The sequence below is a fragment of the Struthio camelus genome, chromosome 13 (assembly GCF_040807025.1).
Source record: "Struthio camelus isolate bStrCam1 chromosome 13, bStrCam1.hap1, whole genome shotgun sequence".
In the NCBI taxonomy this organism is placed as follows: domain Eukaryota; kingdom Metazoa; phylum Chordata; class Aves; order Struthioniformes; family Struthionidae; genus Struthio; species Struthio camelus.
In genome coordinates, this window is record NC_090954.1 from 22252969 (window position 1) to 22268970 (window position 16002).

The following is a 16002-nucleotide window of genomic DNA, read 5'->3' on the forward strand; positions in this document are numbered from 1 at the left end:
CCCCGCCGCTCGCCGCGCCTCGCCTCCCGTCCTCCGACGCTGCCGGGCTCTGCAGATCCCCCGCTGCTGCCTCGCAGATCAAACGGCGGGCCGAGAGACAGGCCGCCTCTGCTCTGCTCTGCTCTGCTCTGCTCTGCTCTGCTCTGCTCTACCCTGCCGTGCTCTGCTCTGCTCTGTGTCCCCGAGGCGGGCGCTGTGCGAGCCAGCAGCCGCCCCGGCTTCGGCTCCGGCTTCGGCTCCGGCTCCGGCGCTCCGGCTCTGCATCGGGCAACAGCGGCACCCGGAGTCCCCGCGCCGCCACTGCAGCCAGCCCGCGACCGCCCAGGGCCCCGCGGAAAGCCACGCTCTCCCCAGGGGAGCTCGTCATTCAAGAGCTGCTTCGGAGCAGCCTGGAGGCGTTACCCTGCGCCACCCCCTGCTGTCACAGAAGGTCGCCTCGCGGAAGGAAGGAATCAGTCGCTTTGTCGCGCCTCCGCTTCGGTAAGTCAGGCCTGGGGTTTCTGTCCTTTGCACCGAAGGTGGTGGTACCGTCATAGGGATATGCAGTAGATATATTCGCTTTGGGCGGGGACAAGAAAAGCCGCCTGTCGGCAGCATAGCGAAAGCCCCTCCCTTCGACCTCATTTATCCACCCCAACATGCATCACATGAACATGTACACGCCAGCGTCTGCCTGGAAGCGGCATTTCCTGTACGGTTCGGGCACTGCTCTTGGATTCAGGAGCAGAGCCAGGGGCTGCTTTCGCACCTCAGCCTCGAGAGGTTCGTGTTTGGAAAGCGATGCCAAACTGCAACACAGCTCCTCTGTAAGGTAACTCGCTTTCAAGGCTGAGCCCTAAACCACAGCGGGTCAGACTTCAGGCAGTAAAAGATGTCCTGAAGCGAATCACTGTCAAAGCACTTCACTTCCCCTAGTAAATGTCCGGACATAATGCCGGTGCTTCTCTAACCTGCCATGCTCTAGCGAGGTTTCTGGTACTTCAGCCATACTCGCCTGGCCTCAGAATAGGCTGTAATCTAAAGGAAAAAATGATACTGCTTCTGCATTTAAGAGAGAGCAGAACATATTTTGCAGGAGCACAAGGGTGATTCCCCACATTTGACAAAGAGCTGCATGTTCGGAATAGAGATGTATTTTAGAGCCAAAAGGTACAGCGCCTGGGAAACAGATCTTATTCCAGCCACAACTTGGAGCTCCCTTGGGCCAGACCGAGGATATTCCAGCAAGCACTGAACTTTTCTCTAGAAGGCCTAGGAAAGGCCTCCGGGCTCAGCAAGCATAAAATTCTTCTCCTAAATTATTACCATGCACAGGAAAAGCTGTACTATAAGCCAAAGAAAGAGCATGGGACAGATTACCAGTCGTACTGTAAGCTAAAGAGCATGAGAGGAATAACAAGAGACGTTTCGCACTGCAGGCATGGCCTAAGTGCTCCTCGTCCCAATTGGACGAGGTGGAGGCATTGGACCGAGGTGGAGGCATTGGACCTGGTGGAGGAAGCAATTGCCTTCTTGACAACATCACTACAGCATTCAGTGAGTATTCAGAGTATCAAGAAGTATCCTGACAGCACTATCAGGTTCCTGAGTACACACTGCACGCATACGTTGTTGGCCACATCAACACTGTAAAGCCGGAGGCACGCAGACGATGCCAGCGTGACAGCATTCCCCCAGAGAGGCAAGTGTTCAGAAGACTTCAGTGACTCGGGACCTTCAGTCACGACCCTCCCACCCCTCGGGAGAAAAGAACAAACAAACAAACAAACAAACAAACACACAAACACACAAAAACCCCAGAACCAGTATCTGTTGGAGGCCTGACGAAGCCAGGAGAGACGCACTGCAGTTCTCCAGGGCTTTCTCAGTGTTGGCAACCTCCGGGAACCGGGACAGCCATCACTCGAGTCCCACCCCACAAAGGCTTGAAGAGACGGAAAAAAATGCAACACGCATCTTCCATCAACACGAGGTAGATATACGTTTTTAGAGTACAGTTCTAGGCTGGGGCAGCGTTCACTGAACTGCATTGCCTCCAACCTCAGAGGTCCAGTGAGACAGTGATACCGACTTGACACAAAAGCTTTTCGACTGCCCTAGTAACTTTGAAGGCATTCTGCCCTCTCGTAACGACACCAAGGGCTCCACACGCCATTGGGAACCATGCGCCAGCTTGCTTTCTCACACTTCACCCATACCTTCAAGGCCTAAGGACAGGCTGCCGCCTATAAACATACAGCCGTTGAGCTCCACTCACAAGACAGTGGAGGACCTCCGGAGGAGCGCAACGGTGATCCCCCACTTAGGTCAAGTGGTGCCTCTGTCGCATGCTCATATATTTCACAACTTGGCACTTACCAAGCAGCCGTTTCGCTCCTCCAGCCTCTTAGTCCCTCCACAGCTTGGAGCTCACTGTTGGCCCAAAGCAGGGAATGCCAGCAGGCAACCGGCAATACACAGGCACACCGAGGAATGGTCTCCCGATCGAGGCAGCAGTACCTCCCACTCGCAAAACGCACACTGCATCCTCGAGCGTCCCATTCACCCTTCTGTCACAACGCACCGATTGACACATCGCGTGAAGCATGTTCTGACACAACGAGCCCCCAGAAGCCTACGCCATCTCCCTGGTCAACGCCTTCTCTCCTGCAGCTCGTGGATTCTCTGGGGGTGCTAGACACAGCCAGGAAATTCATCGTCCCCACACAGGCTCTTCTGGCCGCCTTTCCCCACCACCCAGGGTCAGGCTCCGAACCCACCACAAGTGTCAGGCCTTTATACAGAAGCTCACGCTGCCTACATGCTTGCCACTCCCATTGCCCGCCGACTCATTGCACCCGTTTGAGATAACTAGCACCAAAGGAAAAGGGCGTGTCCTAAGAGGAGGGCGAGAAGAACAGCGACCAGCTGACACCCTTTCTAAGCAAATGCAAATAACAAGCCGCTCACCAAGAAAATCCACCTGAAAAACACATTTCCGTTTCCGCGAGCTCCGCACCCCCTAGAGCACTGCAAAAGCAAATCGTATCGGCAACAGGGACCTTCGAGGAGGTCGTAGCCAACCCGCAGCTATCCCTCCACCTCTGCTCGCTACTCTCCCGCTCTGTGACAGAAACGACGACGAGCAGGAAAGCAAAGGGACAAGTGCCGCCGCGCAGGGGAAAAGGCGCGAGGAGGGGCGGAAGCAAGGAGCACGTGGAAAGTCTCGTCAGAGGCACTCACCGGGAGGGCGTCTCCGCTGCCGCTGTCGCTGCCGCTGTCGCTGCCGCTGTCGCTGTCGCTGCCGGCGCCGGCGCCGGCGGGCTCTTCGGGCAGCAGCGGCGCGCGTTTGTCGGGCGGCGGCGGGGCCGGCAGGGTGTTGGAGCCGCTGGCGCCCGGGCAGCGGCGCTGGCTCTTGCGCGAGTCGGCGGTGAGCGAGAGCTCGTGCGAGTAGGAGTGGAGGAAGGCGCGGACGCCGTCGATGCCCACGAAGGGCGAGGCCGGGGCGGCGCGCGAGGCCCCGCTGCCCGCGGCCAGCAGCCGCGAGCGGCGCCAGCGGCGCAGGCGCAGCGCCAGCAGCGCCAGCAGGAAGGCGAGGAAGAGGCACGCCACGGCCGCCACGGCCAGCACCAGCCAGCGCGTCAGGCTGCCGGCCGGCTCGCCCGGCGCCGCCGCGCCGCTCAGCTCCGACAGCAGCTCCGCCACGCTCTCGGCCAGCACCACGTGCAGCGTGGCCGTGGCCGACAGCGCCGGCTGCCCGTGGTCCTTCACCACCACCACCAGCCGCTGCCGCGGCGCGTCGCGCGCCACCGGCAGCCGCGCCGTGCGCACCTCGCCGCTGTGCAGCCCCACGCGGAAGAGCCCCGGCTCCGTCGCCTTGGCCAGCTCGTACGACAGCCACGCGTTCTGCCCCGAGTCCGCGTCCACCGCCACCACCTTGGCCACCAGCGTCCCGGGCTCCGCCGACCGCGGCGCCAGCTCCACGCCCGACCAGCCCGCGCCCGCGCCCGCGCCCGCGCCCGCCGCCGCCGCCGGGTACAGCACCTGCGGCGCGTTGTCGTTCTCGTCCACGATGAAGAGCCGCACCGACACGTTGCTGCTCAGCGCCGGCGCGCCCCCGTCCTCCGCCCGCACCCACAGCCCCACCTCGCGCACCTCCTCGTAGTCGAAGGAGCGCAGCGCGTACAGCGCGCCCGTCTCCGCGTGCACCGACACGTAGGACGAGAGCGGCGCGCCCCGCACCTGCCCCTCGCACAGCCGGTACCGCACGCGCCCGTTCTGCCCCCAGTCCGCGTCCGCCGCCCGCACCCTCAGCACCAGCGCGCCCTTGCCGTTGTTCTCGGGCAGCCAGGCGCTGTAGCGCGCCTCGCCGAACACCGGCGCGTTGTCGTTCACGTCCAGCACCCGCAGCGGCAGCACCGCGCTGCTCCACAGCGCCGGCGACCCGCCGTCCGTCGCCCGCACCGTCACGTTGTACTCCGACACCTCCTCCCGGTCCAGCTCCCGCGCCATCACCACGCTGTAGTAGTCCTCAAAGGACTTCTCCAGCCGGAACGGCAGCGTGCCTGGGAGCGACAGCCGCACCTCCCCATTGGCCTCTGAATCTTCGTCCTTCACTTTTAGCAAAGCGATAACAGTTCCCGGGGGGCTGTCCTCGGGCACCGAGCTCACGACGGACGTCACCATGATTTCAGGCGTGTTGTCGTTGACGTCGATGACGCTCACCAGGACTTTCGCCCTGGCCGAGAGGTCCCCGCCGTCCTTCGCCTGCACCTCCAGCTCGTACAAAGCCGCTTCCTCGTAGTCCAGCTGCCCCGCCGCCGACACGTCCCCGGTGCGGGCGTCCACCTGGAAGACGCGCGACGCTCCGCCGGGCGTCCTGCGCAACGAGTAGCTCAGCTCTGCATTGCTGCCCTCGTCCGCATCCGTGGCGTTCACGGTGAGCAGCCGCGACCCCACGGGCACGTCCTCCCGCACGCGCACCGTGTACACCGCCTGGCTGAACACCGGCGCGTTGTCGTTCGCGTCCAGCACCACCACGCGGATCCGCGCCGTGCCCGTCCGCGCCGGCTCCCCGCCGTCCTCAGCCCTCAGCACCAGCTCGTGAAACGCGCCTTCCTCCCGGTCCAGCGCCTTCGCCAGCACCAGCTCGGGCTGTTTCTCCCCATCCGGTCCCGTCTGCACGGCCAGACCGAAGTGCTCGTCGCCGCTCAGCTCGTAGCGCTGCAGGGCATTCAGCCCTGCGTCCGCGTCTTGCGCTTCTTCCAGCGAGTACCGCGTTCCCACAGCCGTTAGCTCACTGATTCGGAACTGCAGTTTATCTTGCTGGAACTTGGGAGCATTGTCATTCAGGTCGGTGATTTCTATCTGTAGTTTGAAAACCCTCATAGAGAATTCTACCAAGATTTCTAAATTTATCAGGCACTTGTCCTCCAGCCGGCCGCAAACTTGCTCTCTGTCTATCCTTTCCGCCGTCACTAAATGGCCGGTCCTGTCATGCAGAGCGAAATACTGCCGCCTACCTTGGGAAACAACGCGGGCGCCGCGGGCGCGCAGCGCCGCCGGCTCCAGCCCCAGGTCCTTGGCCACGTCGCCCACGAAAGAGCCCTTCTGCATCTCCTCGGGCACCGAGTAGCGGAGCTGCCCCCACGCCAGCTCCCACGCCGCCACCAAGGCGCACCACAGCAGCGCTCGCCCTCGCCCTCGCCCTCGCTCTCGCCGGCCCCAGCGCCTCCCTGGATCCGCACGCATCGCCGCCGCCGCCCCGCCGGCACCGAAATCCCGCCGGCTCCTCCGCGCCGCTCTCGCTCCGGCACGGCCCGCCGGCCCGCTCTCGCCCACCCCTCCGCCTCGCCGCTGCACGCCTCCGCACCGCCGGGCCGCTCGCAGCCCGCCCGCACGCCCAGCCGGCCGGCCAGCCAGCCCGGCGCCGCAGCGGGCGGGGCTCGCTCCAGCGCTCCGCTCCCTCCTCTTCTCCTCTCCTCCTTGGTGAGCAGCGGCGCCCGCAGCCTCCGCCGAGAACTGCAGCCACAAGTCTCACCCCAGCCTCCCGCTCCTCCCGTTCCCCACGCCTATCCCGTACTGTCGGGGGCCGGCGGAAAAGTCAGGCTTCAGGATACACATTTGGCCTGTGGAGAATATGTGCTGCCTTCCTTGCTCTCAAGCTGTTGTCTTCTCTGGACCGCATGACATTAACCTTTCTTTTCCTGAAGGTCACCATGCAAGAAAGGAGGCTGACTTGTGGGTGTGGAACTCCTACCGCACGGCAAAAATCAATTGCTTCCGGCGGTTTAGGTAAAGCACAACTACATGTATACGACATACCTCTATAACTGTATGCATATAACATGTGCTTTACGACCTTTAGATATTGAATACGCATTGCCACTAGTCCAAGAGCAGAATCTGCACGACGAATCGCAGGCCTATTTCTTACAGCGCTGCTTACGTTATTTCCCCTCAGTTTTCCAGCGACGAATGGTCACCTGACACCGAATCGACTGTGAAACGACAGCTTCGTTTCGTAACTCGGTAGTACTACTTTTTCGATGATGCCGCCAACGCTACATACCAAGGCATCTGTGCAGACCACCTCCACTCCTCCCACCTCCTCAGCAACCCCCAGCAGCCACCCCTCTCTGGAGCACAGCACACAGAGCAAAACGAATTACGCGATCTTTCATCAACCGACAGACCGTAATAGTCGGCTGCGTCAGTACCCATGTCCGTCCGCATGGGAACTAATATCGGTATTACACATTTCCACCACGCCTTTCAACTGAGCAGTCTACACTGATCAGTGGAACTCTAACGGTGTTCTTGGACACCAGAACCACGAACCTCTGAAAACATTTACAGCTGTTAACCTACGGGAAATATAACGCTACTGCGTCCCTCCAGTTCATTCAGAAAAGGGGCCATTCCTTTCAAAAGCAGCAGCAACAACAACAAAAAAGCAAAGCCGTACAACAGACAAAACGTTACAAGTGGTGTACTTAGACTTAGAGGAACACGCAGGCTTACAGACCTGCATTGCACGGGCGTCACACGAGTGCTCTCTCCCGGCAGAGGCTTCGATGGTCGAGACAAGCGTTTCAGGGGACATCTCCACCTACGCTAACCTTTTGTCGTTCATTGCCTTAGCCTTTGTAATTGATCGTTCCTTTCATGAGCAGTCTTTCTCCCTTATCTCCAAACACTCCACACACACCTCTCCGCCTTTCACTTCTGTTTTCAGCACACAGCAGAGGCTGCTGTGAATCACATTTCGGCTCTCCCCTGAAGCGCGCTCCAGTCAGCGCAGCCACCGCAATGAGCGAGAGCCGCTCGCGGGGAAACTACGCGGGGCCAGCGCCGCACGTCGCCTCACCGAAGGTACTGGGGGCGACGGGGGGTAGGGTACGGGCGAATCCATCGGGGTAGGACAGAAAACGGACAGATGCCGACTGAAAGCAAGTCAGTTCAAGAGGTTACGCTCAAACAGTAAACACACACACAGTGAACCAGCTGCTAGAGGGTCGCTTAGAAGGAATAACAAACAAATTGAACATGCACATAGAAGGAAGCTTCTGTGCGAAAAGTGGTTAATAATGTGTGCTGCTCACGAAACTAATCACGAGACAGTGAGAAACAGTCTTCCCGCAGTTAAAACGAGAAGGCAGGAAAAACCATTAAATTAGAGAAACTAACAGCACCTTTAATTGAAAATGACGTTAAAAGTGAGTGAGCGGCGGGGAGGGGAGGAGATAGCCGTGCGCCTTGCAAATTACGAGGCAAATAAAAACCTGCATGAAAGAAACAGATGTGTCCTAAGTGAGCTGAACGGAACGCTGGGTAAACTCCAAAGAAGGGGCTCCATTAGTGCAGGCTGGGCATACCTTTCCAGCAAGCAAATAATCCAGCAAGCTGGATTATTTGTTTCCAAAAGTCAGCCTTGCAATTCATGATTCAAGTGATCTGCTAAAGCCTTTTCTTTCCATAAAAAGGAAGAAGAAGCATACTTGAGGAAGTCTCGACCGAAACGGAACCTCTCCTCACGTAAAGCAGGAAGCTGATTTGAGTGTTCTGAAGAAGAGATGGAGCCAACGGATGACAAACACTGGTGGAGGGCTGCTGAGCAGTTTTCTAAGAAAAATGTAGGACGAGAAGAAGGAAATCGAAATGCTTCTGAGTGGACTCGTAGTATCATCAGAAACTGAGGGAGACGATCCACTATGCCTAACTATGATAACTCTTAACGAGACAATGTCGGGGTTTCTGGTCTTCTGTGGCTAGGACAGAAGTAATGCACTCCACCTCTATCGCTGTTAATAAGTACACGTTGCTAAACGTTGCTTTTCCGAGTATGTAACGTTCTTGTATCATATCTGCATGTCGGAGAAGGAGAAGACACAACCCCTTTCCTAGCAGCAGACTTCCGTGTTTGAAGGTACCAGAGAGAGAAAAACAAGAAATCCAAAGCGATCCAACCCAAAGATGTCTCCGTCTCCAAACAACAGAAAATCTATTCCTCTTGGTAAAGATGGAAATACCATCTGCCCTAATAGGAAGCCACAATTAACAATTCACTCGCATACACGTGACGGCCTGCCGACTAGCCAGAATCCTGGCTTCTCACCCTTGATAGATATGTGTACACACACATCACACGGGCAGACACGTTTAAAGACACCTGCCTATTTCTCCTCTTTCTGTTCTTGCGTAGAACTTCCAAAAAACAATAAGACTCCAGGAGGGAGAATTTTCAGTACCCCTGCAAGCTACTCCAGTATTAGCCAGCCAAAACGCAATAGCACACATATTGCTCGCTTAGCCACTGCCTTTCAGCAAAAAAAAAAAAAAGAAAAAGAAAAAGAAAAAACGTTCTGGTCTCATAGATTAGACAGACTCAGACATGGTCAAAGTACCGTTACGTTTGCCACAACACCACACCATCCCTAGCAATTCAATTTATGACCTCGGCTCTACATCAACGCCCCCCTTCACCTTCGCCTGCATATTAAAGACACAGTGACGACCAGGAAAAGAGACGGAGCCCTAGCACCACCGATGGAAAAGGCCATAAAGAACGCAGAGAAATCATGGCCCTACAGAAGAACCGGCTCCCCTGACTCCAACCCTTCTGCAGCACCAACAACTGGGACGGTAGGCGGCGACGCCCGTGTCTTTCTTTAGGGGGGAAGTTAGGCCCTGGCCGCGCCCGGAGGCTCTCTTTTGTCGACCCATTCACAGGCACACGCTCACATTTCACCTGGAGATACAGCACCGAAACAACGTACAACATTTGTTTCGTGTTCAACACTATCAAGCAAGTCGTCTCCCTGGGGAAAAGGAGATCGAGGAAAACAAAAACCCTTCAACACAAAACCCTTCGATCACATTTCCCCCCTACCCAAGTGCAGAATCAGTACACTTCATTGTACACAACGAGGAGCCACATTCGCTGTTACTCACGTATGCGATTGTCTACGGAACAAACGTGACGGCCGGAACCTTTCAACTGAGCCTGAACGTGTAATTCCTGATGACCCCAGGGGCACCTTGGTTCACTTCCTGCTTTTAAGCGAAGTGGGGAAAATACTGTCTCCTCCTTTCATGACAAAGGGATCATCCTGTCCCACTACAACGCACACATGTGGAAAGCAAACCACAAAAATAATTGCGTCAAGTTAACAACGACCGAGACGTTGGCGACGGCTTACAGACCGACAGTGCATCGGGGTGCGACGGCGGGTCTCGCGCCGCTCTCCCACTAAAATCCTACCACGACTTGGAGAAGGGAAAAGCACTGTTGCGTGAAGGACGAGGGCCAACAAAGCTCATGAAATGCAAGACGGTCAGGACCGAGTATGCAAACAGCACTGCCATTCAGTGTGAGAAGAGACATTCATGCTACTAACGCCTACGACAGCCTAGAAAAAAGAAGGCGTTACACTAGTGCTTCCTCCATTCTTTCATTCACTCCAGCGGGCGCCACTCCGTCCTATTTCATATTCAAATAAAACCCCAGGGAAGCACCGCAGGTGGCTAAGGATGAGCAAAACTGTAAAAGCACGAATATAGGTCGTAAGAAGACAAGGCAGGGGGCGAGAGGAGGACCGGGTGGTCGGCTTACAGACCTGCACGGCGTCGGCGTCCGACGGCGGCTCTGCCGGGCCTCGGCTGCTGCTCGGCGTCGGCGTCCCGGGCGCGTCCCCGCTGAGAAGATCCGCGGCGGCCAGGCCGGGCAGCGGGGCCGGCAGCCAAGCGCACTCGGCCACGGCGCGGCCCGGGGCCACGCACAGGTTGTACGAGTAGGGCAAGGTGCCCTCGCAGAAGTCGGCCGGGAAGGCCGGGCCGGCCCCGGAGAAGCGCTCGGCGCCCAGGCAGCGCAGGACGGCGGGCGGCCCGGCGCGGCGCACCCGCGCCACCACGGCCAGCGCCACGCTCAGCACCAGCAGGGCGCAGAGCAGCGCCAGCGCCAGCACCAGGGAGAACTGCAAATCCGCCGGCGACTCGCCGCCCGCCGCCCGCTCGCTCAGCGCCGGCAGCGCCTCCTGCAAGCTCTCGGCCAGCACCACGTGCAGCGTGGCCGTGGCCGACAGCGCCGGCTGCCCGTGGTCCTTCACCACCACCACCAGCCGCTGCCGCGGCGCGTCCCGCTCCAACACGGCCCGCGCCGTGCGCACCTCGCCGCTGTGCAGCCCCAGCCGGAACAGCGCCGGCTCCGTCGCCTGCACCAGCTCGTACGACAGCCACGCGTTGCGCCCCGAGTCCGCGTCCACCGCCACCACCTTGGCCGCCAGCCACCCGGCCTCGGCCGACCGCGGCACCACCTCGAACGGGCCCGCGCCGGCGCTCGCCGCCGCCGCCGCCGGCCACAGCACCTGCGGCGCGTTGTCGTTGCGGTCCAGCACGAAGACGCGCACCGTCGCCGTCGAGCTCCGCGCCGGCGCCCCGCCGTCCTGCGCCCTCACCTCCACGGCGAACTCGCGGCATTGCTCGTAGTCGAAGGAGCGCTGCGCGTACACCGCGCCGCTCCGCGCCTCCACCGACACGTACGCCGCCGCCGCCGCCGCCTCGCCCGCGCTGCCGCCCACCAGCCAGTAGCTCACGCGCCCGTTGGCGCCCGCGTCCGCGTCCCGCGCGCGCACGCGCAGCACCGCCGCGCCCGCCGCGTTGTTCTCCGGCACGTAGGCGCTGTAGGCGCCTTCCTCGAACACCGGCGCGTTGTCGTTCACGTCCGACACCGCCAGCGCCAGCGCGGTGCGGCTGCAGAGCGCCGGGCTGCCCCGGTCCTTGGCAGTGATTGTGATATTGTAGTCAGAATTTTTTTCTCTGTCCAGGCTATTATCAGTTACTAATTTGTAGGAATTTTTCGAAGCTGATTCCAGTCTGAAAGGCAAATCGTCGTCTATGTAACAGCTTACATCTCCGTTATCTCCGGAGTCCCTGTCGCGAACATTGATCACCGCTACAACTGTGCCTGGAGCCGAGTCTTCAGGTATCGGGTTCAAGATAGGCAGGAGGGAAAGTGTTGGAGCGTTGTCGTTCATGTCTAGAATGTCTATGTGGACCTTGGCGTGGCCACTCAGCCCGCCTCCGTCTTTGGCTTCAATGGTCGCCTCGTAGTATTTGGCCTCTTCGAAATCTAAGGGACCGGTAAGCTTGACCTCACCTGTTCTGGGATCCAGCCCGAAAAGTTGGCGAGCTCTGTTTCCGATGTCACTGAAAGAGTAGGTAATTTCCGCATTTGTACCTTCGTCACTGTCAGTGGCTTCCACCTGAAAAATTAAGGAGTCCTCAGGCAAGTTTTCCTCCAGTCGGACCTTGTACATTTCCTTGGTGAATACCGGGGTATTGTCGTTGGCGTCAGTCACATTAATCATAATGTGTACAGTCCCGGATCTGACTGGATGCCCACCATCCACCGCCATCAGTATCAAATGGTGATTTTCCTGTTTTTCTCGATCTAGCTGTTTCTCCAGTAGCAATTCCGCGTGTTTCTTGCCATCGGGATTCTCCTTCACTACTAGGGAAAATAGAGGATTGGGTGTAAGCTGGTAGTTTTGCAAAGAGTTAGCACCAACGTCAGGGTCTCTGCCACTTCCCAGCGGGAACCTCGCTCCTGGAGGCGTGGATTCCGTTATTTCTAGGTCAACAAATTCTCTGCCGAACTGTGGCGCGTTGTCGTTGATATCATGAATAGTAACGCTCACATGAAATATATTGAACGGGTTTTCCACCACCGCCTCGAAACTGAGGACACAGGGCGACACGTCCCCGCAGATATCCTCCCGGTCTATCCTCTCGTTCACACACAGGCTTCCATTATCGTCCGCGATAGCGAAGTATTGCTTTTCGTCATTCGAAACAATGCGCAGCTTGCGCGCCGGCAGGTCGGCCGGGCTCAGCCCCAGGTCCCGCGCCAGCGGCCCCACCAGGGAGCCGCTGCCCGTTTCCTCGGGAATCGCGTAGCGCAGCCGCTCCGGCGCCGCCCGGCAGCACAGCGGCAGCAGCACGGCCAACAGCGCGACGTGCCTGGCTGCTGCCTGCCGCTCCGCTGCCACTCTGACATCCATTCTTCGCTTTGCTGAGCGGTGTTCTGCAGACAATATGAAAATAGGCTCCTCGATCAGCTGAAATAATCCACAAGGGAAATAAATAAATGTAATGACAGTTACCGGGCAGCGGACGGGCTGGAGCAGGGCCGGGGCGTTCCTGTTTTTCTCTCTGTCTCCCGTTACGGGGCGGCGCTGCGGGGATACCCAGCGCCAGGGAGGCGCTGGTAAGAAGGACTGCTCCTCCGCGTTGGCCAACAGTGACACCCTGAGTCTAAGAACGGCAGCGTCCAAGGTAAAGTGAACGACTCGAAGCTCCAGTTAAACACATACTTAGGAAACACTCGAATCCGGATTGTATATTACGGATATGCAAGTATATGCATGTATATGCAGATATGCAGGAGCGCAAAATAGAAAAATTGTATCTGTGGAACGTGTGCAGCTAGGTAAACTTATGTCTGATTTCCCTCCACCTGGAAGACTTCTGCAGGACAAACCTTCTGTTACTGCTTGAAGAAAAGCAGGAACCCTAGTCTCTGTATGCACATTGCCCTGAGAGATCTCTCGGGAGAGTGTGCTGCAGTGTATCTGAACCCACCACCTCCTCTTCACTACCATGGGAAAAAAAAAAATAAGCGCGATGAGTCCAACCGCTGAAGCACTGCATGGAAAAACCGGTTTGAGTTTCGATAATTGGGAAATCCTGAGCTAACAAGTAGATTACAGATTTCTTTACCAGTTCGACAGAAGGCAAGTGGTCACTGATGCTCGAGTAGAGCTGGGAATATCAACGCCTGAGAAAAGTAGAGTGGTCACAAGAGAGCTGCCAAATCCCATCTCTTTTGACGTTTCTTGCATCAAAACTCAGCGTCATCCTATCAGTGCCATACAACCTAACAGTATCTCTCCTTTGATCTGTGTCTCTTTGACAAACTACACTGTCATCTCCTAACTTAGCCAGGTGCTACTGCAGCAGGAGCCATATCTTAAGAACCTTTCCAGGAAAAGGTCGCCGGCGGTGATTGTTGCATGAGGAAGCCACAGGAAAAAAATAGACCCTATCCTCAGGGAGAGTCGTTATATCTCGCCTTTGCATTAAAAATGCGTCTTTCCAGTGAAGAAGGAAAGGTCTGATGGAGGGCTGTATTGCCACAGCCCCTTCATGCAGAGGACATGAAGGGATAAGAAAAACCTTCCACAGCACCTAATTGGTGACCGAGCTCCCGCATATATACCAGCGTTGTGTCTTTGTAGATATTGATCAGGCCACCTCCCAACTCAATAGGGTGTCGCTAGAAATCAGGGGAAGATAATTCCTTTTCCCCCAAATGTGCACCTTGGCACAATTCAGGGTAACAAATGAACAGTTCGTCCCAAGGAGAACGTAGTGTGGATTTGAACTATTTCAGGAGGAGACAAGAGGGTAGCAGGCACGTAAGCATATGTATAGGTGGTCCAGGGAGCGTGGAGAAGGCATGGATATGTATGTAGGGATTGGAGGACTTTCTGCTGAAACATGCCGGGATGATTTCACAACCTCCTATGACAGACTATGGGCAGAGCTGCCAAACACAACCCGGTCACCAATTTGCAACAGGAAGTGATCCCTCCTAATTCATGGGTCCTCTCTTCCTCTTTGTACTGTCATCCACAATACAGTCATCTCCTAAAATCATGCAGGTGCGAACCAGCCTACATCAAAGATGGAAACATTTTCTTCCCACCCTCATGCCGCATATGATTTTATGTCTGAGAGGCAGCAGTGGGAAGGGATAAGGGATACTAAGGTTCATTCACCTGAAGCATAAGGTTATGTCAAAGCTCAAATGCCCACCACACGCAAAAGGACATATACAAACTCATGGTATTCTGGAAAGGACCTGGATCTGCATGAGAAATCTTTGTACACATTCACCTGAAATCCTACTATATGATTTTCTCTCAACAACCCCGTTTTGAACTCAAAAACAGTGGGATTTATGTCTCAATAGTTTATTTTGCTTAATTTTAAGTTGCAACAGTGTATTGCTGGGCTAAATGACAGGAAAACAAATAATAGAGCAACACAAACTTACTAAATAACTGTATTTTTGAAGTCCTAAGAAGCCTGTTCAATCTAGGCCAAAATATCAGTAAGACAGGAAATAAAGTAGGCCATTTTGAGGATAGCCTATGTCAAAGAGGTATCTTCAAATGCCAGACTGGCATGTTTTGCAGGTAAAAATAATATAATATTCTATGGAAATCAAGGGGTAAGATATCTGATTTTCTCTTGTTCCCCACACTCAAAAATCAGAGACATGATGAATAGACTGTGGTGAATCATACTCTATTTTAAAATATTTTGCCATTCATATTCAGGTCAATATACTCTGCAGATCAATGTCATACTTACACAAAGAAAAGACAAGTAGGATTATATCCAACCCAAAGGTCCAGTCACTAATGCAATGATTTCATAGCTTAAGAAGACTTTTCAAAGCAGTATTACACCTTGTCAGGTATTTTGAGGTCTTGTTTCCTGACTTGGGACACATACTTAGAAGGAAATGAGTGTTTAATAAGTTACCATATGCAGAGGAGTAAGGAAATCTGAGAAGGAGGTCAGTGAGTTTTTGTTTAAGGTGCAAGTATCATCTGTACCTAGACTATGGCTTCTCTGATACTCATAAGAAGAGGCAAATACAACATGATACTTTCTGTAAACTTATAAGCAGAAATAAGTAGTTTTGCACGTCCATTTCATGGTAATATCCATCAATTTTATGCTTGCTTAGTCGCAAGGAAAAGAGAAAAGTGATAGAAAATCTTGGAAGACCAAATTATTTCTCTTTTGAATTTTTGTACTATTATTTTGTGATGGGCTTGCAAATGTTTTCCACTGTGTCTGTGGTTTTTTTCATCTGTGTGTCCAAAGTTTATTCTGCCTTTCATTAAAAAAGAGTGCAAATAATACTGACTGAGAAAAAAATGGAATCTAAAGCAAACACACAGGACTCCACACTAATCTAACAGAACTGCTTATTAAACTTGCTGCTTCTCTGCCTCTGTACGTGGTTGGCAGAGAAAAAGGAAATACAAAACAAAGTGGGTTCTTCACTGTGACTCCAGTGAAGAAGTGTTCACTACTGTAATTTACAGCTGTTTTGCCACAGTTCTGCCTTAAAATTCAGGCGCAGAGCACCTGAAAGTCAGTGAGGTCTCAGGTTGCAAGCTAGGCCCTACATTCTTGCTTTGGCCCTTACAGAGGGGTATAGCTCTTCTCATTTTCAGTTGTCCAGCCAACTTCACTGCTGACTCACCTACCTTCCTTTTCCTAATCCAGCCTCTCACCCTCATTGCATTGCCTGTGCACGCTTTCACTGCCCCATAGCTGTCTGACTATTGGCCCTACATATGCCACAAGCAAGAGTTTAATCCACAGACATATTAAGCAAATATATATATTACAAAGCCATCCTTTCATAGCTTTAAACACTGC

General features: G+C 55.2%; 1 protein-coding gene and 1 pseudogene across 1 annotated transcript; both read right to left on the reverse strand.

Annotated features, from left to right (window-relative positions):
• Nucleotides 1–3079: 3079 nt before the first annotated feature.
• On the reverse strand, nucleotides 3080–5816 carry LOC138069164 (protocadherin gamma-A12-like). The gene has a single exon (XM_068959962.1). It carries the CDS (start codon nucleotides 5728–5730, stop codon nucleotides 3091–3093), a length of 2640 nt encoding a protein of 879 aa, XP_068816063.1. The 5' UTR covers nucleotides 5731–5816; the 3' UTR covers nucleotides 3080–3090.
• Nucleotides 5817–5937: 121 nt separating this feature from the next.
• LOC138069166 (protocadherin gamma-B1 pseudogene) lies at nucleotides 5938–15459 on the reverse strand (annotated as a pseudogene).
• Between the last annotated feature and the right edge of the window lie 543 nt (nucleotides 15460–16002).

Coding starts and splice junctions, on each gene's coding strand:
- LOC138069164 (XM_068959962.1), bottom strand. CDS start 5,730: ATGCGTGCGGATCCAGGGAGGCGCTGGGGCCGGCGAGAGCGAGGGCGA.